This window comes from Protopterus annectens, chromosome 2.part1 (assembly GCF_019279795.1).
Source record: "Protopterus annectens isolate FY-2018-M chromosome 2.part1, PAN1.0, whole genome shotgun sequence".
NCBI lineage: Eukaryota > Metazoa > Chordata > Ceratodontiformes > Protopteridae > Protopterus > Protopterus annectens.
Genome location: NC_056729.1, coordinates 41,336,517 through 41,362,780, shown reverse-complemented (window position 1 = coordinate 41,362,780; position 26,264 = coordinate 41,336,517). Strand labels below are relative to the sequence as shown.

Sequence of the window (26,264 nt, the reverse complement as noted above, 5' to 3'; positions counted from 1 at the left end):
TTTACTTTCTCCTTATTCAGCCTAGTGAGTGGAACATCAGTCTGCCTCACTATCGAGTCACCTATGACTAGTGTGTTGGGCATGCTGTTTTGCCTTAGGGGCTTTGGTTGAGTGGCACACTGTTTAGGAGAGTTATGTATCTTGTGATTAGTGTTGTGTTGTGGTGGTCGAGTGCGTTTCTGCCTTGGAGGTCTTTGCTGCTTGGGTAGGTTTTTATTGAGAGCCTCAGCAAATGTGAGTGTGTGGTTTGTGTTTTTATGTGAAGGCAGTGCTGGTGTGTGATCTGGAGGGCTATGTGTTCCATGTGGTGTGGTGCAAGTGTTGACCTTCTCCTCTTGACCAGCTATTCCGGTCTTGGCTGGAGAGTGTGTGGCTTCCAATTTGGATATATAAGTTCATCTCTTGCAAGTCTGTGTGTTGGGAGGTAAGAGGAGAGGGTTGTCGGTGTACATGAGGCATTTGCTACACTGCCTCAGGATACCCAAGTTCACCAGGTTAATAGGAGAAATCACAGGGAACTGACCTTTAGGCATGCCTGGAGGGGTGGGCATTGATAATAAGTACTGGATCTGTTTGCTTGTAGAATGTTTAGTGCTGGTAGCACTTTTGTGTGCTACAATAATTGCTACAAGAAGTCTGGTAAAGTGCTAGACTAATAAGCTAGTATAAGTGCAGGAGAGGAGGGAACTAGCAGATCTAAGGGAAACATTGAAGAGCAGACTTTGGCATCACTCAGAAGCTTACAAACATTCCTGGATACAGCAAGTCTGTATCTGGGCTGGACTAGTTACAGGAAACGTGGGAAACAAGTGCAAAACTGGGCTTCTAACCAGAAAGTTGAGAGAGATGTAAAAACTTGCCAAACACAGGTTTCCAGCTATCTAACTATAACTTTGTGTTTAAGAGGACTATTATCAATGTTGTTGCTAGCTGGAAAAACTGTCTGCCACATATAGCATTTTTTTTCATTTCTTAGCACTTAATGTAGGTCCATTTTCAATACACCAGGCTTTTACAAGTATAAGATTATTCTGGAAAGGTTCTGTATCAGAGTGGAGTTTGACAATAACTTCCAGTTTGCAGCCATTTGCAAACTTGGTTAGCCACAGCTCTTGGATTTTTAGTCTGTAGGTGTAAGCAAAAGAAGTACCATCACTGAGTCCTGTGGGACACCACTGGCCCCATCACTGAGTCCTGTGGGATACCACTGGCCACCTTTATATTGTCTGATGTTGGTCCCACTACCCTCACAATCTGGATTCTATATTTTATCCAATTTGTTATCCATCTTACCACATATGGATGTGTTTGTAATGCGCTTAGTTTATTAATTGTGCTAGCATGAGGGAACTGTGTCAAATGCCTTAGTTAAATCAAGGTAGGATATTTGTACAGTGTGACCTCTGTCATCAGCTTGTGTTATGCTTTAAATAAAAATTACCAGATTCTTTAGCCAAGATATATCTTTTAGAGAATCAAATTGGTATGGATCTATGTCGATGTGATTTTTAATGTCTGTGTTAAGCAAGTCTGTTATAATGCATTCCATGGCCTTACAAATTAGACTGGCCAGATTGATGGCCTGTAGATTCCAGGGTTGGTAGTAAGTCCTCCTTTATAGGGAAGTATTGGCAGTGCTCTCTGCCATGCTTCTGGGGCTGTGCCTGTAGCCCGGCTTGGGTTAAATAACTTATCAAGAGGGACTACTTGGGCATGTTTAGTACTATTTAGCAAACTGCCAGGAATGTTATTTGGTTGCACAGAAGAAGTGTTCTTTAACTTGGACAGCACTTTCAGCACATGTTCCTTGGTGATGATAAGTGCTTTGAAAGAAACAAGTACGTGTGCATAAAAGTATATGTGTGTTTTCATCTCAGTAGTGAAATTTGCACTGCATGAATCTGCTAGTATATCAGCAATACCCACTGCATCCTTCTAGGGTTTACAGTTTGCTTTGAGTGGTGTACATTGTTGTGCTTTTTATTAGTTTTTTTAGTATAACTAAAGAAGGATTTCTGATTTTTCCTTGCCAAACTCCTAACATTTCCTTGACTTGAGGGACTTTGGATCTGTTGTATACTCTACAGAGTTTTATTTTCATTTTATTGTAGATTTTATTGATTTTGCCTGACCATCAGGTTGGTTTGCTTTTAAATTTGCCATTATGTTTGGATCTTAATCAGAGTGACAATTCTATACATTTATACACGTGGGTATAAAACTCCTTTGTGAATTTAACTGTTGAGGTGATATCTAGAATAATGTTGTTATAAGTGAATTTTGAGACATCATCATAGAATATGAGATTTGGGTGTGTGGTGTCTTTGAATTCTGATATAATGGTTTCAGGGTGTTTTGATAGCTTGAAGGGAAAAGGGTATTAGTTTATGGTCAGACTTAATCAGAGAGGGAGTTTCTAACAGAGTTGTACATAACGACTCTACATTTATAAGCATCAGGACAAGAATATTTTGTTTTCTATTTGGGGTACAATAAATCTGGTTCATTGTAGTTTTATTTATTAGCTCTGAAAACATCTGTGCATTTCCTAAGTTGAAGTTATAGGTACTCCATTCAATTGGTGAGTGATAAAAGTATCCCAGAATGACGGAGTTCTTATTTTTGTGGAGATCATCCATGAAGTTTAAGAGCCTGACATGAACTCCTGGGGCTATGGAAGATGTCCTACTATAACAGAGGATAAACTGACAGTTGATTTTGTTTAGTGTGATTTTGACTTTGATAAGTTCCATTTGTGGGTCTCTGGGAATCGTCTAAAGGGGATATAGTCTCTGAGAAATGTGGGCATGCCACCAAAGTTACCATGGGGTCTGACTGCATGGTTGCTGTTAAACCTAGGTATGGAGGGAGTACGTTTTTGGGATATATACCATGTTTTAGTGAGTATACATATATGAATGCCCTCCAAATGCAGAAGTTCCTTAAGTTTGGTTAGCTTGATGTTTATACTTTTGGTTTTGAGCAGAGTCATCTTAATTGATCATGTTTTTATTTTGATGTGTTTAATATGTCGGAATGGTCATTAAATAAACTTTGCCTAAAACTAGGTACTTCTGGGACACCAAAGGCTTTATTTTTTATTTTATTTTACATTCGTTAACCGGGGGTGTCTGACTGAGCCGAAAAGGCCCTTTTTAGCAGAGGCCCGGGCAGAAAGGCTCCACATAGAAAAATTACAGATACATTTAGATATTTAGACATGATCAGTATACACACAAATTACAATAGACATGTTTTTACAGTGGTATGCAGCACATCAACAGTTACAGTGGAGAGAGCAAATAAGAAAATATTAATTTAAAAATAAAGGCAATTAATAGATTTGCGGTGTACAGCTGAAATTTGGAACATAGGTAGAATACATACATAGTACACAGGTACAGTACATACATTGTACATTAAAAAAACAAAACCAAATCAGGTCATTGACCCTCAAAACCAAATTTTTAAAAACACGAACACCGAAACCGTGCCAGAAACATAGTGTGGTCAAAGGTCAGATGGTGAGAGTGTCAAGGTTGACGAGCGGGGAAGTAGTTTTTAGGAATGAGATGTATAATTTAATAGGGATGTTTCTTGAAAGAGGTTATCCCCTCAAGTTATTATTTAAAATTAAAAAAGAGATGGTTAACAAAAGAAGATCTAGTTTTGCGCCTATTTTAACAGCTGGGGACGACTTCCAGTTTAGAAGAAAGGAAAATTTCAACTCAGATGTTATGGTTCTAGAATTTGGTGAAAGGTCACCTGAAATAATTAATATATTAAAAAGAAGTTGGAATTTATTTCTGAAAGTGGATATGGTTTCAGTAGTGGGTGCGAAACCTCAAATAACTTATAGTAGGGGTAAAAATATAAAAAATATATTAGAGAGACAAATTGATCACAATAGATATTTTTCAAATATGTCTAAATGTGGTAATTGGAAGAATTGTAAGTATATAAATAATGGGCCCTATGTTAGTATTAGAGGTTAGTGTATTTTTGTGAAATGTCCAGGGAAGTGTAATTGTAGTACCAAGAGGGTGGTGTATGTGGCAACTTGTCTTTCCTGCCCCAGTTTTTACATCGGAAAGACCTCCCCGGTGATTAAGGGACAGGATTAGTGAACATGTGAGGGCGATTAAAAACAAACACCCCCACAATGCCCTTTATTCTCATTCTATTAGGTGTGTCAGTTTTAACAAATTTATATTCTTTATCATTGATAGAATGGCTGAAAATGTATGGGGGGGGTGATTGGGAATCAGCATTGGAAGCCCGTGAGTCTGTGTGGAAATTACGGACCAATGCTACAACCCCCCCAGGTTTGAATGATTTTATTTCAATAAAGCCATTCCTGAAAATTAAACACAATAAAGTGTTTTAATAAGTAATATTACTATTACTATTTAGTGTGTCTAAGTGGTTAAATAATGACTAGGAGAATGTATTAGTGTATTTTATAGTTATCACTAATTCTAGTATTATTGTACTTCCTTCAAAGATTTAATGAATGAGGTTTTATGTGTAATGAAAACCTATTGGTTGTTAAAAAAATCGTTTTGTAATTTTAGTGTGTTTTTAAAGTGCTAATTACTTAATTGTCATTGGCTGTTGATTATTTGAATGAGTATTTAAAGTGGAGAATGTAATTGTACTAACAACTCTGAGGATGCCTTTGTTTTTTTTACCTTGGTGAAAGCGCTTAGTTGTTCGCATTTTGGAGCATTAAACTCATTGTGACTGGTACGGTTTCGGTGTTCGTGTTTTTAAAAATACATGGTACATTAGCCAGTGTTTGTGAGTAAGAGTGAAAACTATTATCAAGTACTCTAGGTTTAGTATGTGTACCTTATCCACTTTCACTAGCCTGGGGAGCAGTCATGGCACTGCCTACTTTGCTTGAGATGTTGCCTGATGGGGTTTTTAAAGAATTCTTTGGATGATGTGTTTTGTATGCTAGTGGGGAGACGGTTCCATTTTTCTTTAGCCAGTATACAGAAGCCATTGAATGAGAGGTGCAGACCATCCCTTGGAAGGCTAGAAAGACTGTCAGGAATTTCATTCCATTGTGACATATATTAGATGCCTCTAGAGTGACACCAATTATTTACCCACTTGTTGAAGCTGATTCTTGTTTCTTTGTGCTGAGATATCATTCATGGTGAAGGGAAATTTTTGTTTAGTATCAGGGTCTTGGATGCATGTGTGACATGCATATAGAGCTCAGATGTACCATTCTGCATCTCTCTTAATGTGTTTTTTTTTTTACCCAAGTCATTCATCCTTACATGCAGAATTACCATGTTGCAGTTATATCTGTGTGATGAAAGGGTTATAAGGGCTTTTGGGATGTCTAAGATCCTGGCACCTGAAAATAAATTCACTATCAGCATGTCTTTGTCCAGCCAATTTAGTGGGGAATCTGTGTGCTTTACTCTGGAGTCACCAATCAGAAAAACATTTTTGTTTGTGGAAATTCTAGTGTACTAGAATTAAGACCCTTTGCTTCACATTTACTATTTATTAAAGCTGCAATGTTATATAATGCAATGTTTGATTTTGATTTTTGCTTAGACTTAATCCTGGTGAGTCTAGAAGGCTTAGGTGTGGATTTGTTTATAGCATAAGCATCAGTATATAACATTATATTATGTATGAGGGTTGGCATGTGGTTAGTGAGATGCTCACAGCCTGAATGTTTTTTGTGAGACTAAGGCCTCCATACCTCATAAATATTTGCACCTCTCACAAACAATCAGTTATTTGTGTTTAGTAAGCGTTCACTCTCTGTGGGCATAAGCTAGTTGGTATATTATTTTCGGATACTTAATGATATGAAGCTGGCAACGAGAGACAAGTAAACCTGTTTTCCATTTGGTCCAGTGTGAAGTAAAACCTGATTTGATTACAGAAAGTTGCAAAGTTTAAACAAAGATTTCCATTCTTTTGAGATAGTTTCTGGCTAGCGGGTTGGGAGTTATGTATGAATGCCTGTTTAATATGTAACTCGGTCTGTGACAAACATGACTTATTATCCTTGAGTAACCATAGAGTTGAGCTTATTTGTAGCAATTGTGACCTAAGGTGTACAATGTACCAGTAGGGGGCGCTAAAGGTTACATTTCAGATACTACGTACTTACCTCTATGTATTATGCAGGTATGCACAGATATTGCACGTATATGTAGCAGCAGACTATTTACTGATAAGATTAGGCTGAGTTGGTTTTATTAACAAAATTATAACTGAAATTTCCAGCACATATGGAGTGCACTTTTTAACAGCTTTACACTAAGGGCAGCTCTATACAATATAAAATAAACAGGGAAAAAAACAATTAAAAACAGCCAAATCGTTGACTTATTAGTGCTTACCATTCACAGAAGTGCAGCAATTACACTCCTGCCACAAGAGTGACTACTACAAGCTCAGGGCGACTCACATAGCCTGTCAAACGTTGCTGTTTGCTGTAACATTGAAAAATCACTTACAAACATATCAAATAAATGCAGCAACACTGATTAATGCACTTAACAGCATGGGAACCACTTGATATGCAATGTGGACTGTAAAATGTCTTCAATTAATATCTGCAGCTTCAAATTCAGAGAAAACACACAGCGAAATTCATTAACAATTGTGAAGACTTTGCACGAAGCCTACATAACTTAAGCATATTAATGCAATGAGCATCAGCATGAGCTCATCTCTCTTACATGTTTATAAACACCTTTTCATGTCCAGCAGAAGTGTTGGTTGCCGTGAAATGGTGCAGCGAAGCTTGAGGACAGAATGTAATTTAAACTGCTTGCTTGTAGGGAAACCCATTATATGAGCATGCATGGACAGCTTATACAAAGTAAAGGTAAGCTGATTAAAAGAAGTAAGATGCATGGGAAGTTAAATAAGGAGAATGTACATCAAATGCAATGGGATTAGTGCAGAAATAAATAATAGGGGAGGGTAAACAGAGAAAATGTACTCAGATAATGCAGTCAAATGTGCATATGTCACAAAGAAACATTTTTAACAAAAATACTTTTATATTGCTGTAATAATAGTTAATCCTGTTCAAAATTCTTGACCTATGCCCATAAGTAAAAACGGACATGTAAAAAAGGAGTGTAACAACAGGGAGTAAATGTGATATAAATATTAATAACATGCTGAGCTGTGATAACAGCAAGGACAGTAGATACATTAGGGGCTATTTCCATAGAATGCATTTATTGAATATGATATGTATATACAGGAAAGCATGTGTGTTAACCGACAGTACTGCTGTATTCACTTCATCATGTCTAAGCAAGAAGAAATGAGCCCTACAGCTATTGTATAATGCATATCAGAAAGGGACATGTTTTTGCCATTTGTTGCCATTTGCAACCATAAAAAAGGGGGTATATTACCTTTAAACATGGATTAAACAACCATGTGTTGCATAGTCATGTAAAGCCAAAGCAGTAATATAATAACACTCAAAATAAACAAGGGACAAATGACAACACAGATCTGATGACACTTCATTAGTTCAAGGTCTCTTTTTGTAAACGGAGTGCACCTACTTATTATACTGGGCATGCTCACAGGAAACTACAGTGAACACTACCATAAAAGCATGTAGACAACACAAACACACAAGAAAGTGCCCTAACACATGCCCAGTCACACTTTATGATGACCTTGCAACCAGCTATACATTAAAAAGTGCTATATAAGCTCTCATGTCCTATAAAGCTCTACAGTGTGAAGAAAATAATTACAGTAATACATAAATGTTTGGATGATGACATACAATACAGAGCATTATTATTTGGGAAATAAGCAATGCCTATGAGGAATCAATGACATACTTCACATTTGCATCTTTCCAGACTTGAGAACATGCCAGGACAGATACCAGAATGTGTGTATCAACCATTGACACCATAGATATAGGCATAATGTTTGTGTCACAAAAAAGGGATTACAGCACTTTCTTATTGTAAGGGGCATACATCCTCTACCTTGGAGCATGAGGCCTTAAAAATGTGATCCTTGACTATGCCATAACTATTTTCTTTGCCTAAGCTACTACTGTCTGCCACAGTTATCTGACAGACAGATATTACCAGATTCAAACCTCTGCCTATCGTACTAGGCACTCTACAGAGTTGTGTGTTGGCTGTGTCTTCCACAAAAGATAACAATGAAGCTTTTCTCAAATAACTGAAATTAATGTGTGAAGTGAGAAATGACTTTTGATGAGCATTTGTACAATTTTAATTTGTGAGAATGATGACCTGGAGTTACTTATATTAATGTTTGCACAACTCTGAGCTGTCCAATATCATTGTTCCTTGGCAAAGAAAGCTTCTTATTCTGTTGTTTTGTATGTACACTGTCCTAGAATTGAACCACACTGTAGTTGTATAGAAATGCTGTACAAGTCAGTACTCAATGCATGTGCTATAGGAGTAACCTCACAGTGACATTTGCAGAACTACTGTTTCACTGCCATGGGATTACAAAATAATTTGGGTAATGTCTGTACATTCATATAATATTGCCCTTTGCTGGAATTAAACAGCAAGCTATGTAAGTCCACTGACTAACAAAATATGTATGAATCACATTGGCCACAGTGGAAGGCTTAACACATCTCTGAGACTCCAACTACGTGAAGTCATTACATCATATGATTGTGTTACAAACAATATGTATGAGATAAAAGGAATGGGAGGAACTTTTCCCACTGTAATTGTATACTTTGTAACTGCAGTGGAGGTCATTCATGCATAACAGTATCAGGATACTCAGTGCTTACAGCCAGTCAATGTGTGTTTTGAACACCTGACTGTGATGACAAAAGCTACATGATACTATGAATTGTTACTACAACTGTGAGATATTTGTGTCTATAAAGACATGACATCATGTTATTGCTGCAAGGTATATGTGTGCCTGTAATTTCTTTAAAAGACTGGTACTACATACAGGGCCGGCCTTAGCTGAAACGGTGCCCTAGGCGAAGTACTGCTCTGGTGCCCCTTAAGCTCCACCCACACCATACTTAAGGAACACCCCGATTTGAGCCACGCCCACAGATGGGCCACTCCCAACAAAGGCACTCCAATTCTTCATCCAGTTCCTCTTAAAGAGGGCCAGTGAGGATGAAGAACATGTTCTAGAGGCTATGAATTCTTGTGTCAAAAGATTGAGATACCACTGTAGTCCTCTCACATGCAGTGTCCTTGCAGTTAGTACTTAGTTTTGAAACAGAGAAAAGTCTGTCAACTAAGCCTCTCCTAAAGCAAGACTATCAAGAAAGATTTTGCATTTAGAATGATCCCTACAGTTGTCTAAAGAAAATTGAAAGACAGACCAAGATAGACAGGAAGCAGTTTGTTGAACAGCAAGGTAGAAGCATTGGAGGGAGATGGTCTGACTCCAACAAACACCCAACTAAACACAGAAGTGGTAAGAATCAAACGTGAATGTAAAAGAACATTGTGATGATTCACTTTTTTGAACCTTTTACAACAAAAACATTGTAGTTAATGTAGTATACACAAGCTTTAAATAAATCTAAACTTTGTTAAATATCAGCATGGCGATATAGAACAGGCTCACATCTTGATGCAGTTAATCCATTTGTCAAACAATACACAATCCTGCAACTCTGCATTCCTAAATCTTTATGCTTTACTTTAAACAATATAAGAATGGCAGTGTGTTTTATCTTTACTCTATTATAAAAGAACTGGAAAAAACCTTCAATGGGAGCATTTCTGCCTCAATCTTTTCAATTAAAAAAAGAATACATCATAATAACTGCAATACTGAGTGCCATAATGCTGAGAGTGAATGGACCAACAAAAACATATATAAATATTATGTATATATTTGTCTTTCTTTATATATCTGTATCTATATTACAAAGATATGCATCTGGAGCGGTTATCCCCAGACCTCTGCTGAAAATTGGCCTTGTTCCAAGTCTGACCATATATGTGCACAAATGTTAAATAAAATACAAAATTGCACTGCTATACACTATGCACCTCTATACACTATGCACGATCTACAACAAGCTCCCCAACAGGCAGTGTAGAAAATGCTGAAAAGGATTAACCGGTGATGAAAAATAAGGAAATTGGGAAGAAGTTAAAGTGAATGGCAGCTAAATATTTGGTATAGTGAATCAGGCCATAATGAATAGCTATTTACTGTAGCAGGTCACAATCAAATCCATATTTTATGAAGGGTGGCACTAGAGTAGGGTATTAAATGAGCTTAGTCATGACAAAAAAAACACTGCTAAAAAGGTAAGTTGTGGTCAGTTTATATATATAAACCAGCACATATAAAATACTCAATGTTAAATTACATTCCCATTCTACATCCAAATTACATTGTCATTCTACATTCAAATTACATCCCCATCCTACATTCAAATTACATTCCCATTCTACATACCTGTTTGCTGTGAGATACAATGAATATTCACTCAGAGTACTGCAAACTGAAAACAAATTCACCTATTTTATAAAGTCACACTGTCACACTACAAATATGACATCTTCTACTCCATTTTTACAAAGTTCACTACTGCACATTAAGTATCCAACATCACTCAGACCCACAGATACACAGCGCTATTCCTCTACAATGGCAAGACTGCCAAGTGTATTAAATTATTTTTTCATATGTCTTAATTGATAGGTATTTTTAACTTCAGCAGCATGTGATATACAAAACCTACCACCACTACCAAATACCTTTGCAGATAACTGCACTGATTAACTTTCATAGCCGGGCTGTGTATAAATATTGCACACTTAGTAAATATAGTACATGTGTACAGTATATTAAAAACAATTGTAACATCATTCTCAAAGCAGAGCAGAATCTCAACAGCTTGTTACAAAATTTCTGGGTGTTAGCAACTCAACAAAAACTAGAACTGGTGCAGCGTGAGAAAACAGACTCAAATCATAAGAATAAAAAAAAAACTATAACTGTTCTGTAACAGAAGTACAAGTTTGAATTCAAAATGCAGTTTAGGGAGAGTTAAGAAACTAAACTGACTGCATTCTTAAGTCATGATACCTCAGGAGCACACACAAGTTTTAATTTGTTCAAAATGCTAAAGTCACAAATGTTTTAATTTGTTCAAAATGCTGAAGTCCGTGATGCACGCAGCATGCTACATTATTATCTGGCTAGCTTAATTATCTTTTGGAAAAAATGAGATTTTCTGGACCCTAATAACATTTAAAACATCTGCAGAAAGTTGGTACCTGAACTTTTATTTTATTAATTCTTGTTACTACCTGGCAAAATTCACGAGGTACAGTTGTTGAGAAACATCCTCACTAAAGATTACCTCGTGGTCTTGCTAGGTAACAAAACTAATAAAAATAAGAGCAATTGCCAAGCCAACTGCCTCAACAGCATTTTAAACCAAAAATAAAAAAACACACTTTAAGTGCATGCATGCAGTTACAATCTGTTCGGCTCACTCACGTTCACATTCACATCTTTCATCATTCGTATAGATTACCCTTTCAGTCCCACACACTCATATCTTTTCTTGTTTCATGAATATCCACATATTTGGGATTTTTAATCCCACCGTTTTCATTTCGGATGAGGGGGCGAGGTGACATAGCTAACTGTTGCACAACTAGAAGTTATTTAAGACAGTTTTCAGCTTCAGTGCCATTACTAAAAAGTAATTTTCGTTTGCTGGTTAATCATTTTTCTGCTGAACTTGTACATTTATACTATTGAATTAATTTGAATATATATATTTTACTAGTACAGTTTTTCCTCCAACTTGAAATACCAGATTCCAGTTAACAGATGGCCTTCATGTACTGACTTTAACAGGGGCATACAGTACATTTTGAACAGATGGCCTTCATGTACTGGCTTTAACAGGGGCGTACAGTACATTTTTTGAAGCACAAAATGAAAAGTGCACTTAAAAAAAATTAAAACCTATCCCAAGATCTATATTTTCAGAGTTAAGCTTCAGCTTGCTCTGGAGAGCTGCAAAATCACCCATCTCTCCAAATGAATAGCTGATCTCTTCTTACAAATGAGATTTCCCAGATGGATTACAGTAGAATAAAATGTAGATCACCAAAACAGATGAATTTTTGAACAGGAATCCCTAACATAAGCGTGAGAGAGAACCTGCCTGATGAACAGTACATATATTTGAAGTCGACTTACCTTAAGCCAAACAAAAGCAATGAAGATAAGGCACAACTGCACAAAATAAATACCTAGAATCACTGTTTGTAGCCCATGTGGTGAATAGAACCACGCTGATGAGGATATAGATGCAGGGGAAGGAGGGGGGAAGGAATGGAACAACACTGTAGGGGAGTGTGCTATGTATAGTGGTGGAAATCGTGCTTTGGACTACAAAAGTGGGGGAGGGCACAAATGGGATGGTGAAACTAAACTAAAGTTAAGAAATGCAAAGTAAGCTAAGAAATGCGAAGTAAGTTAATTCCACTAATTGTGCCCTTTATAAGGCTGGCCTGTACGGCGCCCTAGACGGTCACCTAGTTCGCCTATGCCGAACGTCGGTCATGACTACATATCTATTTGTCACACGACATTGCATGATGCTAGGTATACCCAAACACACGTGATGTGTAATGCAGTTGTCACTGTGAGAGTAGAATGGCAAACATGCACAATAGGTAGACAATCATATATTCAAACTCATGGCATAAAGGCAACAACATACAGAACATTGTCTCATTTCCTCAGGCCACAGGACAAGCCTTAGTAATTTACTTCGGAAAGCCAAATTTCATCAAATGGCATTATCAGTGCATTTCTCTGCGAAAAATGAGCAGAAGTTTTTGTAAGAGGAATTCCCAGCTATACATGTACACAGCAGATATCTAGGTGACAACATTGTTACATACATGCACATTCACACTCATGCTAACACAACTGAGTCTAAGGAGTAATGGCTGGATTTGAGCTAACTACCAAAGAGTACAAGGTACAGAACATTGCCTGAATCCCATGCATCACACAAGATGTGTGTTTATAATTGTGACAGTGCACATTTGAATGGTTGTTTTGAATGGATGAAATCACCATTGATTAATATTTATTTATTTATTGACATTTGTTATCCTGGTTGGTCTAGCTGGGCTTGTGGCCCATTTTCAGTGGAGACCTGAGGAGAAAAGCTCCATACACAAACAGCTTATAGAAATTAAATAATTTGACTCAATAATATGACAAAAAAAAAAATCAGATAAACAAGAAAGTTAAAAATACAGAGCAGTAATGCATTCACAAGGTCTGTATACATCATATATTTACAGAGTAGCAATATATTTACATATACACAGCAAGTACTTTGATCAGCTGTATTGGTTGATAGAGTTTAGTAAGTATTAGCCTGATGGCGTACTTGGAAATTAAAAGGGAAGGATTGAAAAAGGTATGTAATAGGGGTGAGGGGAGCATTAAGTTGGATATTGACAGGGGCTACTTTTGGAGTTAAGTAGATGAAGTTTGAGTTTTTCTTTGAAGAGTACAGGGTGGATGATAGAACATATATCAAGTGAAAGTTTGTTCCAAGCATGGGCAACAGAGTTTATATAATAATTTACCTACTGTTTTTTTGGGGGTTGGTAGATGTCAAGTAGTTGCTGATTAGTGGTATGGAGAGTCCGCGGTGGAGTACAGATAGAGATGAAGGAAGAGAGACCGGGACATGATGAAGGTTTGTAGAGAATGAAGTGTAGCATTTGGAGTTGAGATAGCAGTACTAATAGGATGATGTGTCTGCTAAAAAGGAAAGGAAGTGGTCAGCACATAAAACTACACAGATGCACATTATATGTGCGTTAGAAGCCTTCCCTACACAGCACGACAGACAGATGCACACTCATAGTAGTTAATCATTTCTGGATTCAAGCTACTGACCTATTTGTTTACACAGTCTAGAGTGCTCAGTATCAACAGCCAGTGCTACAAGATAAGTCATGCTATAACTGTGAGGTAGTTCCATTTTGAAAGCCTGATGTAATATTTCTATTTTTAAGACTGAGTTTTGCTTGGGGATAGTAGAAATTTACAGGGTAGCTTCCTGCCAGTGAAAATGCATCTCTTAAGTAGAAGTTTATGTAAGGGATGTTGTCATGGAGCCAGTTGTACATGAAAGTACACACAGTCTCACTACTCAAGCAATATTTGACTCAAACCCCCTACCTAAATAGTTAATAAACCAAGAGAACACTCTATTAACCACAAATGCCACAACAGAAGTCTGAATTTTATAGTGAGACATTGGACTTATGAAAGGATGACCTCATCAGTGTGTTGCAGAGGAGATGTTTGTGGTAATATTGGGACCTGGTACCTATCTAGTTACAATCTCTAGACAGCACAATATTAACTGGAAGTGCCAGAGGAGAAGTTTGACTTTTACTGTGAGAGAGTGCACTTATGAAGGGATGATCTCATCAGTGTGTTGCAGAAAAAATGCTTGTGGTAAAACTGGGATAAGGGGAGCCCTCTCTCATTGTAAATGTTTCTCCTGACTTAAAGCAGATACAGCATGTCTGTTACTAAGCCACACATGCATACACAAATGCAAATTCAGCATTGTTAGATTTGAACCCCCTACCTATCTAGTTATCACACCTAAAGAACAAACTATTAACTGCAAACCCCAGAAGAGAAGTCTGACTTTTACAGTGACAGAGTGAACTTATGAATAAATGACCTCTTCAGTGTATTGCAGTGAAGATGTTTGGAGTAAAAGTTGGATAAGGGGATTCCTCTGCAAGTGTAAACATTTCTGTTGAGGTGAAGTAGATACAATGCATCTATTGACGAAGCTATATGTACCTGACTCTTGAGCCACACACATGTACAAAATCAACATTGAGGGATTTGAACCCCCTACTTATATAGTTACAGAACCTAGAGAGAACACTATTAACCACAATCACCACTGGAGAAGTCTGAATTTTATTGCGAGACAGTGCACTTATAAAATGATGACCTTATCCGTGTGTTGCACAGAAGTTGATTGTGGTAAAAATGGGATAAAGTGCATAAGGATCTGTGCTCAAAGTTAAAGTTTTCTCTTGAGTAGAAGTAGACACAGCACATCTATGGTTGAAGCTTCACTTACCTGAAACTATAGCCACACACACAACTTCACCACTGTCCGTTTCAAAGCACCTGCCTAACCAGTTATACAACCTAGAGTACACAGTATGGCTCGCAAGTGCCACAGGAGAAGTCTTACTCTTAAGGAGTGAGAATGCAAGAGTGTATTTTAGGCAGGATAACCTCATCAGTATGTTTTAGAGAAGGTGTTTGTGTTAAAAGTGGAATAAAATGCAGAGGGAGCTATGTCCAAAGTAAAAGTTTTCTTTTGAGTGACATGGACACAGCACATCTATTGTGGACGCTTTACTTACCTGACACTAGAACCCCCCCCACACACACACATATTTACCACTGTTAGATTCAAATCACCTACCTAACTAGTTATACAATCTAGAAAACACAGCATGAATCACAAGCATCACAGCAGATGTCTGACTTCAAAGATGTGAAAATGCACATTTGTAAGTATTACAACTCATGGTTTTAAACACTAGCTACTGTACATTACAGGTTTTTGGACAAATGCATGTGTTTGGATTGGACAACTTAACAGCACTCTGCATGTCCCATGTAATTACATGCTTCTCGGCTAACATCTATACAATGCTGTTCATGTACATTGCTTTACTGTGAGTGATATGTTCTTGTTGCACAGTATGCGGTATCAATGGCAATCACAATTGTAAAACAATGGATTGTTAAGCAAGCATTCATGACAGTTCATACTGATATGATTGCATGCAAATAGTAACCATTTACTGTGTCACTGTCAGTTGTCTTGGCTCATGCTTGCGCAGTGTACATTGACAATATAAACAGACACTTCCTAAATATGACAGTGGACTTCTGAATAACATTGATGGATTTTGTGTGAAAAGGTTACACACCATTTTAACAATGTTAGAAGTATATCCATTGGAGTGCAGACATACATTAACAGACTGAATTAATTCAGTCATTGTAAAATGCAGATTCCTTCATTTCAAAATTCCATTAGCACATGCAGAAGTTGTACAAACTACTCACATATATCTTTGTTGCAATGTTTAAGTCTCTTCCTGAAGTGCACCACTGCCAAGCTCATTTGCAGGACTGATGGCAAAGCATTAGTGCATTTGTAATCATATCTTGAGGTGTTGAACTTAGAAAGGGAATTAGCAGTAGTCTGTGCTGCTCCATACTGACCTTCACAGAAATAAACAGTATGTGCATAACAACCATGTCTGAATCTGATGCAATACAGAACAGATATGTGTTATGATCATGTTTCATTTGTCATGAATTATTACACATTTATCACGACAGTTGCAGTCCTCCACTCTATATGTATGATACAAGTGTGTTATGAAACACATGCGGGACCAAGCATGTTATTGCTAGTAGAAACATGGCTTATGTAAAACGTTTTGAATCAAGGAAGTTTATTTGATGGCATAGATGGGGTGGAAAGAGGTGGATATTTGGAGATAGAATACACATACAGACATACTAAGAGATTAGTTTACAGTTTATTTGTGGACATATTTGTGTTGTGTTGTGCATTTTTTGACCTTTATAAATTTACAGAATCAAATCTATGACTTTCCCTAATGCCTCCGATTATCATTCATTCTCGAGATATTGTCAAGGCTAGGGATGACAACAAACTTTAAGATTTATAAAAGTGCATGCTTTGAAACTCTGTATACTTCAGATGTACAATAGAGTGCTTCCAATATGGATAAAGATGGTATAGGTGAGCAGAAATATGACAAGGACAAAATGAAGATATTGTTGTTTGAAAATATGTGCAACACTTGCAGACATATTATTAAGACGTGCAAACATTAAGTAAATGTGTGACATGTTTGGATTTGAACCCTTGTTAGTATAAAATAAAAGAGTACAGGAGGATTACCTCAGCTCAACACATAGGAATTCAAGAACTGTTAAGTGTAACTGACACATTTGAAGGGTCACTGATGACAGATTCAGTTAAGGGAAAATGCAGGCATCGGCCTTCATCACTGTAAGGACAGGTTTAACATCCCTTAAGGTGTATTTGATATCTATTAGCTTAATACCTATGATACATGAACCCTTGACACTATGCAAAAAATGAGTCTATAGACAGGGGAATTATCTCAACATACCACATAGGAACTTCAAGTTCACTGCATCCAGCAGCCTAAGAATTGTTAAGAGTAATTGTTTCAAAGTAATGCCCTTACTCTGCCTTTACTCTGTATTCCTATGGCAAATTGGATTTAAGCACATTTGCATGAAAGTAACTGGACTAGTGTGGGTGATAGCAAAACTTTACCAGCTTTTGCCATAGGATGTGAAAAGTCATTAACCAGCTCACTCTGCTGGTGCATGATGCCAATTAAAATGCAAATGCTGAGGAGAAAAAAAATGAAGGCTTTTTACTGGGACATTTCTGGCCATCTGTGTTGTTTGCTTCTATTTTTTAACCAGATTAAATGCATGAAAAAGGAGTTGATAGGACAGTAGTGAAAATATGAGGCAAACAGAGGGAAAAGAATACAGGAATTTGCAGCAGGGTGGTGGGAGAGAACCATAACTATTCACTTCTTCACAACATAAACGTAGAATGGGACACAGAGTTTCATGAGTTTGCAGAGTCTTCACACAAGGGGATGGGTGACAACAACAGAATAATTTTGTACAGCCAATTGGACCAAATCAATTGTGTCAAAAGGATGCATAGGCCAAGTGGAGAGGTATTTTTTATGGGGGGGGGGGGCAGGTGCTCATTTTGTTTCTTGATTTTGAGAAACAGGAACGTTGAGGAAGCTGCTTCAGAATGACATGATCAGCTAGGTGGGGTAAGTTAGGTAGCAGATGCAGACATACAGGACATACAAGACACACTGGGATGGTGATGGTCACAAAATATTAGGGGGCATCAGAAGCACATCCATGTCTATCTTGGAAACAGTGAGAATCTAGTACTCACCCTCAGAACTGTCATCACTGTCTCCTGTGTTAGTTGTTACCTGTAATGCAAAATAATTATGTTAACATCATGATGATCCTCAGTGAGAAGCCTGTCCAAATTTATCTTCACCTCACCTCAATGTCATGCATGCAATTACAAGCACTACAGAAGTCATGTGATTTCTCGACACAAGGTTATTCTCTAACTTGCTGTAAGTGATGCCAAGGTATAAAGAGATGAGTGCAAAATGTAGAACTTTACAGACTATCATTCAAAGGTTTTACCACATGATATGAAGAGCTGATCACAGACTACAAAACTAATAAGTAGCATTTGTGCTAAACTTTTTTTTAAATATGGTCATCTTCTGTATGTTACTGATATGGGACATGAAGCACTGTGTCTTCACAAAATGTCTGTCCTATATCAGTAACATAAAGCATTGTGAAGACGCATTGCCATCTGACAACAAGAAGGCTTAAAGACAGAAAACTGAGTTTTAAAGAACCACCTGATGAGTAAGGCAGTATCACAGAAGTGAATCCTGCCCTCTTACCTCAGACTTTGTCAGGATAGATAATGTCCATCCTGCTTCAGGGTAAGCAATGACCAAATGCCATCCAAGCATAGATATGTGGCTAAATCCTTCGCCTCAGAAGACCGTCTAATGAAGTTTATGTCAAGAGGGAATTCATGTCATTTTTGCACACTTAGATGGATGACAAACAAGAACTTTGACCACAATGGAAAAATGTGTTGGACTATTAAATACCTTTTATATCATTGAAGGACATTGATGATGCATACACAGCATCCCATTGGATTACACCAACTCCCAAACACAGGGCCTACCCAAGTCATTAATTAAAGGGAAGCTGTCTCCAAGTAGATATTCTAAGTACCTGAAGAAGCCTGTGTAGAGGTTGAGAGATTAACCTGATGAGGGATGATAATTGTGTGTGAAAATGCAAAATACAGTGCAAGTGAAAGAACGTGAATAAATGATTTAAAACCTTTCTAAATACTTATTTGTATATATCTGTCTATCTGTCTATCTATCTATCTATCTATCTATCTATCTATCTATCTATCTATCTATCTATCATCATTATGACCCTCTTTATCCCATTTTCTATATAAGGCCATGGTGTCATGTCAGCTGTCACCATCTTTCTCAATTCAGTGCCACTCTTACCTTCTTCAAAAGTCATACCTTACTGTCACTGGTCTTCTGTTATGCAATCCATCCATCTATTTGCTGGATGCTCTTGTTTCCACTTGCCTTCTTTCTGCCTCTTTCAGATTTTCTCCACCAGTTTGTCTTCTGCTTTCCTGCACATGTTGCTGAACCACTGTATTTGCCCTCTTTGACCTTCTGTGGAGTTGGTGCTATTTTGGCTTTTGCTTTGTTGTCTTCATTGGTTTAGCTGTTCCACACAGTGCATCCTGCTCTCTTTCTCAGGCCCTTCTTTTCCATCACCTCTAACTTCCTCAAATAATCTACCTTTACTGCCCAGGTTTCTGTCCCATTTAGCAGGACTAGTTCCACCACTGTTTTGTACTCCTGACTTTTAAGCTTCTTTTGTCACTCACTACCCGACACTATGTCCCAGTTGGCTGCAGCACATCTTATTCTAGCTTTGACATCTTCATTCAGACTTCTCTTCTCCTCAGCCACTTCTGCCAGGTACTTAAGTTGTTAACCTCTTCCACGATTTTCCCTTCTATCTCACTTTTCAACTCCTTGTGATTTTCCCCATTTGCTGCAATGACAACTGTCTTGTCTGTACTTGGTTTAATCCCATGTGCCTTTAGTTTTGCATTCCATTCCCCTGTCATCTCCTGAAATTCCTGTTTAACATCTGCCTGTAATGCCACATCTTCTGCACTCAGCAGCTATGGTGATCTGTCCTCTGACCTTTCTAATGTACTCCATCATCAGTATGAACTACATATATGTCAACATACAATGATAAAACCATTCACTTGTTTTAAAACACTCTGGAGTTAAGGATATTGGGTCAAGTACAACAATGCCAGTCTGAGCTCTTCCTTTTATTGAACTGGATTAGTCAGTTGATTCATTTAATTAATTTTGTTTAATTCACTTGCTGAAAATTCAGCTTTGACAATGCATTTAGAAATGAACAATATAAGCAAAACTCTACTGCTAGTGTTTTATATTTGAATTCTATGCACCACTGGACTGTGAAGTAGAATGCAATATAATCTATGTGCTGTGGAGCAGCTTTGTATTTTAGAGCAGTGGGCAAAAGTAACATATTGTAGCTCTGGGGTCAAGTATTTATAGTTTCATAGAGTCATAAACAAATACTAAAGTTGACCTCACAATACACATGTTCACAAGCTTCTTCCTTTCTCAAAAAGAGAAATGCATGATACAGAATTTGTGGTACCCATCCACTTGTTGTGAGTTACCTTGAAAGTGATAAGCGTACTACTCTGTTTTACATTTAATGGAATATTATTCCAATATCATAATGGCAGGCTGTATTGAGATATAAATTTGTCAGACCAGAAAGTCTTATTCATGTGTTAGTGAAGATTTAGATATTTTGTATGGGTATTTGATACCCATAAGTCAAGAGTATCAGCTTTAGGGTGTGAAAAATAAATGTCAGTTATGAATGGACTGAATAGTGAGCCCTGAGGGACACCAATGGTAACATTTTTATTTCTGGAGGTAGCACTTACAACTCGGACTACATGAGTTCTCTTACTCAACCAGTTATACATCCACGGCATGATGTATGGTTTTATATTCAGGTTTTCAAATTTGTCAAGAATATTTGCATGGAAAATTGCATCAAACGCTTAGCCAGGTATGAGTACTTATAAGCCACTGTCCACTACTCCAGTGATATTTTTGAAAAAATAAGAAGACAGGGCCTGTCTTTGACAAAGCAAATTGATGTTTACCCAGGGTTAATAGGTTTTGAGATTTCAAAGACATCATATTTCATAGATTTACATTTAAGACTAGTGAGATTACTGGATTTATAGTTTCCAGGGTCACAGGATGGATCACTCTTGTCTAAGGGCATTAAGATACTTGTTTTTTATGACTTAGGAATATAACCCCTGAAGAGGTTTAGGATGTGCATTAGGGGTTCATATAGGCCATATTTGACAGTAAGGAGGTAACCATGTATGCTTTGTGAACCCATTTAGGTTCATAGGCTCATAGGTGTGTACTAGGCTAATGGCCCTGGGGCCTTTACAAGCCTAGCCCATATGATTACCCTGGCATTGTGCCAGCCGACCTTAGTTCCCAGTGCCTCTGTCGAGTAAAGCCACTGGAGTGATCCCTGGGGTGAATTTTCTATTTCCCCTCCACTCATCAATATATCTCTTGTAGAGGGCCAGTGAGGTACTCTACTTGACATGTATGTGAAGTCTATTCCATAGCATGGGCAGTCTCTGGGTTATGAATCTGTCCCTCCATCATGTTCTGTTGATTGTGGTAATGAGGTTGAGGTCTCTGGAGTGTGTGGTGTGGAGGGACTGGGATTTCTTTAGATGTAGCGTTTCTAAGAGAGCTGGGTCAGACATGGCTTTGTAAGTCAAGCAGAGATCACTTCTAAGTAGATGATATGAGGCAGAGAATAGTTGGAGTTTTTTTAGTCTGTCCATATAGGACAAATGTTTAAGGCCTAGGATCCCCTTTGTGAGGTACTTTTGCAGCCTCTCCTGTTGTTGCAGGTGTTTAGTGAGGTACATGCCAAATGGGGAATTGTACTCAATGATTGGCCTAATGAGGGAAAAGTAGAGGGAGACAATGACCTCTTTCTTCCTGGATGCAAAACCCTTAGTAATGAGATGTGCCACATAGAAGGACATTCTGACCACAGTTGCAATGTGGTGGTCAAAAGACAGGTTGCCGTCAAACTGTGTTCACAGATCTCTTATAATGTCTTCTGTGTTCAGTGGACTACAATTGATGTGGTAATTCATGGGAATTGGGTTTTTCCCAAAGGGGATGATGACACATTTTTTGGCATTGAGCTTAAGGCCATGGTTCTGACACCAGTCGTTGGTCTCAGTGAGGCCTTTCTGTAGGATGTCAAAATCACTCAGGGAGTTAATAATAGCTCCCAACTTGCAATTGTCTGCGAACTTTGTCAGCCAGAGTCCCTTCGTGTTGGCCTGGACTTCAGAGAAGTAGATATCAAACAGGATAGGACCCAGGACCGAACCCTGTGGGACTCCACTCGTGACTGGTCGGCAGTGTGACTTAGAGTCAGCTACTTTCACACTGTGGGTTCTACCTGTGAGCCAGTTTGGAACCCACCTAGTGATATAGTGTTTGATGCATAGCTTAGTGAGTTTTTCTATGATTCCTGAGTGAGGAATGGTATCATAGGCCTTGGCCAGATCAAGGTAGGCTGTATGAACCATCTTGCCTTCATCCACAGCTCTGGTGACGGACTCAGAGAAGTTGACCAAGTTCAGCAGGTATGATCTACCCTTTACAAAACCAAACTGTGTGGGATCCAGAGTTTGGAGATTCCCTATATCCTTGTTTATTAGGTGCATGATGATGTGTTCCATAGATTTGTATATCAGACTCGTCAGGCTAATGGGGAAATAGTTCCCAGGGTCTGTAGTCGCTCCTCCTTTGTGGAGAGGGATGACTGTAGCAGTGCGCCATTCGGTAGGGACAAAGCCTGAGTTGAGGCTGTGATTGAACAGGACACACAGGTGAGGTGCAGTTCACTCTGTAGTTCATGTAGAACACAGCCAGGGATATTGTCAGGTCCGATAGAAGCTGTGTTCTTGGCCAGAACAATGGCATTATTGGCTGTATTCTTGGCCAGAACAATGGAAGGACCTGCCAGTCCTTTTTACACAATGTTGTTGAATATTTTGCTATTTTTTCCACTGTTCTGTTTTGTACTTTAACTTAAATTGTCCAATGGGCCTGGGCCATGGCTGAAAAGGGTCTGAGGACCAGCCCACCTATTTAATTATTAATTGTAATAAGTACATGAAATAAAAATGTTCTTAGATTTGAGAGAGCTGAGAACATAGTATAGTTATGTATAGAACAATGGCAGGATCTGCCAGTCCTTTTGCCACATTTCTTCTTTGAAATATTTTAATTTTATAGATTTTTTCTGCTCTGTTGTAGTGGCATTATCTATGATGACACCAGAGCGCACAAAATGAAAACTTCTCTGCTCCCCATGCATGCCATATCATGCTGGCATGCAGTGATTTACTTGCCTATTGCTTTCATGCTTTCTGTGATATATTACCTAAATAACTGGATGAAGAGGTCCATCTACAATTTTACTGACTGTAAATAGTGCTGTCCTGCTACTAATATGCCTTTTTAAATGCTCTGCAACAATCTGCCCTTCTTAGGTGTTGTGAATTGTTGTGCTTCCTTCATGTTACCCCTTTGCTGTTAATGGATTGGAATGTGTCATAATTATGAATTCTTATCATTCAAAATGTTATGGAAAGCCTTCTGTCCAGTGTACAGGTACCATGCACCATTCTAAAAAAATAAGCATGCTACACTTCTTCCATGCCAGATTTTACCTGTTGCATTCGTACTACTGTTGCTGGTGAAACTCAAGCATCATAAGTGAATATTTGTGTAGCTGTATGACTCTTGTTGACAAAAGGTATACATCATATAACTTGATGTGCTTCCATTTGTTTACAGGGACAGTATAACAAATTTTTCCATAACAGCTCCAGATTCAATCACAAAGTGGAAAGGCACCATGTTCTGTACATCGAGTGTTGGGTTTGGTTTGGCAGATGCTACATCAGTGACAACATTCAAGCCATTCTTTGTGGAACCAGCTCTTCCATATTCAATGGTCCGAGGAGAAACGGTTGATCTGAATGTGAAGGCCTTTAATTATCTGAAGGAGTGCATCATGGTGAGTAGCAATAGTAACAGAAATGTTCTATTAATGAGCATAATCGTTACTAGTGACGTACAAGTAAATAAAGGGAATTTCAGCAATTTATATTGTATTAGTAGTAACAATAAGAAATGGGAGAAAGAATGTTGAAATTAAGTGTGATGAATAATGGTACAATCAAAATGTCTTGGAGAGAAACTGCCATATACTCTGAAGCAAGCTAAAGTCAGCGACTAATTGTAAGACTAGTTCTAGCAAGTGTGTGTGTGTGTGTGTGTGTGTGTGTGTGTGTGTGTGTGTGTGTGTGTGTGTGCGTGTGTGTCTGTAAGTAAAGAACTACTGTTAAATCAATACTTATATGAACAAGGAAAAAACGTGTGAGTTATTGCACCTTGTAACTACTGAAATGTCGATGTGTAGTGAGTGTGATTTCTTCCCATTCCCCTAAAGTGTGCAAACTGGAGTATTGTTATATAAATAGAGGGATGTGGGTTGTAGCTGCCCCACTATATCCAGTACCAATCTTTTTATTTTTTAAAACAAAAATTCACTATTTTGTTACTTTCCAGGTGCAATGAGTTTACACACGGTAAATCATTCTGAAGCTGAACAAAGCAGCACAACCTGCTACAGTTATGCAGAGTAGGTTTGAATAAAGTTTAAACAAAGAAGCACAACCTGCTACAGTTATGCAGAATAGTTTTAAATAAAGTTTAAACAAAGAAGCACAACCTGCTACAGTTATGGAGAATAGGTTTAAATAAAGTTTAAACAAAGAAGCACAACCTGCTACAGTTATGCAGAACATGTTTAAATACTAAATGTGTTAGCTTGTTGGTACATGTAGTTAGAGTTTCAGTCCATTCTCTTCTATAGAGGGTTTTAACCATGCTGTATCGTTGTATGTCTGCCAGCTTGGAAAGGCTGCCCTGTCCTGATGATGGCAATACTACACAGTCAAGTTTCAATTTCTGATACAGCTGATACTTGTGAAAACAAAAATCCACTACTTCAACAACGATAAACTATTTAAAATTGCCAACCAGGTCACAATAAGAGCACTGCTTCCAACAGGAAAAGTTAAAGTCACAATTTAATGAACAAAATGTAGAGTTAGCGTAAAATCCAATACACGCTTTCGGCAAGGACCTTGTCCCACCTTCATCAGACAAACAAGTGTAAAAATATCAATTAACAGTATTTATATTCATGAATTATTGAAATATCCAATCATTGTAAAATGCATCTCGAGTAATTACACGTTGTCATAGGAACCTCAAGACGTGTATCCACCTACTATTGACATCTTAAAGATGTAGGGATACACGTACTTACTGTCGTGTTTATACTTCTTGGTTACAGATATATTATTTACACATTCTATACATCTTGTTAAAAATGAATTACATGTTAAAAATGACATTTATGTTAAAGTCAATATAAATTGATACTATGACTATATATTTTATTACCTATTTAAAATATAAATAAAATAAATTAAAATTAATCAAAATTTTATTTTATAACCTGTTAAAAAAACGGCGATCTCATCTATTACATGCCAATAACTTTAATACTGGTTTAATCGATAAAGTTTCATTTATCCCTGGGCTAATATGGGCTCTGGTGCGGATTTGCCAGAGGAGTTCATTGATTTCCAATCGAATCTGCCATGGACCCCCCCTGTTGTTTACAATGCCTTTTTGTAAAATTACATAAATAAAGGAATGCCCTTCATTTTCAATTATATGCCTAGCAAGCGCATTGTTAACGTCTTTTTTATTAATGGCATATTGATGAACATGGGACAAGGTCCTTGCCGAAAGCGTGTATTGGACATATCAATATGCCATTAATAAAAAAGACGTTAACAATGCGCTTGCTAGGCATATAATTGAAAATGAAGGGCATTCCTTTAGTTATGTAATTTTACAAAAAGACATTGTAAACAACAGGGGGGGTCCATGGCAGATTCGATTGGAAATCAATGAACTCCTCTGGCAAATCCGCATCAGAGCCCATATTAGCCCAGGGATAAATGAAACTTTATCGATTAAACCAGTATTAAAGTTATTGGCATGTAATAGATGAGATCGCCGTTTTTTTTAACAGGTTATAAAATAAAATTTTGATTAATTTTAATTTATTTTATTTATATTTTAAATAGGTAACAAAATATATAGTCATAGTATCAATTTATATTGACTTTAACATAAATGTCATTTTTAACATGTAATTCATTTTTAACAAGATGTATAGAATGTGTAAAT

General features: G+C 37.6%; 1 protein-coding gene across 1 annotated transcript in view; it reads left to right on the top strand.

Moving 5' to 3' along the window:
* The window catches only part of LOC122794819 (alpha-2-macroglobulin-like protein 1), a 989,874-nt gene that overhangs the window by 705,556 nt on the left and 258,054 nt on the right, over window positions 1-26,264 (top strand). Inside the window, exon 19 of the mRNA XM_044063423.1 lies at window positions 23,787-24,009. Within this exon, the coding sequence (XP_043919358.1) occupies window positions 23,787-24,009 (223 nt within the window). The remainder of the gene's footprint in view (window positions 1-23,786; window positions 24,010-26,264) is intronic.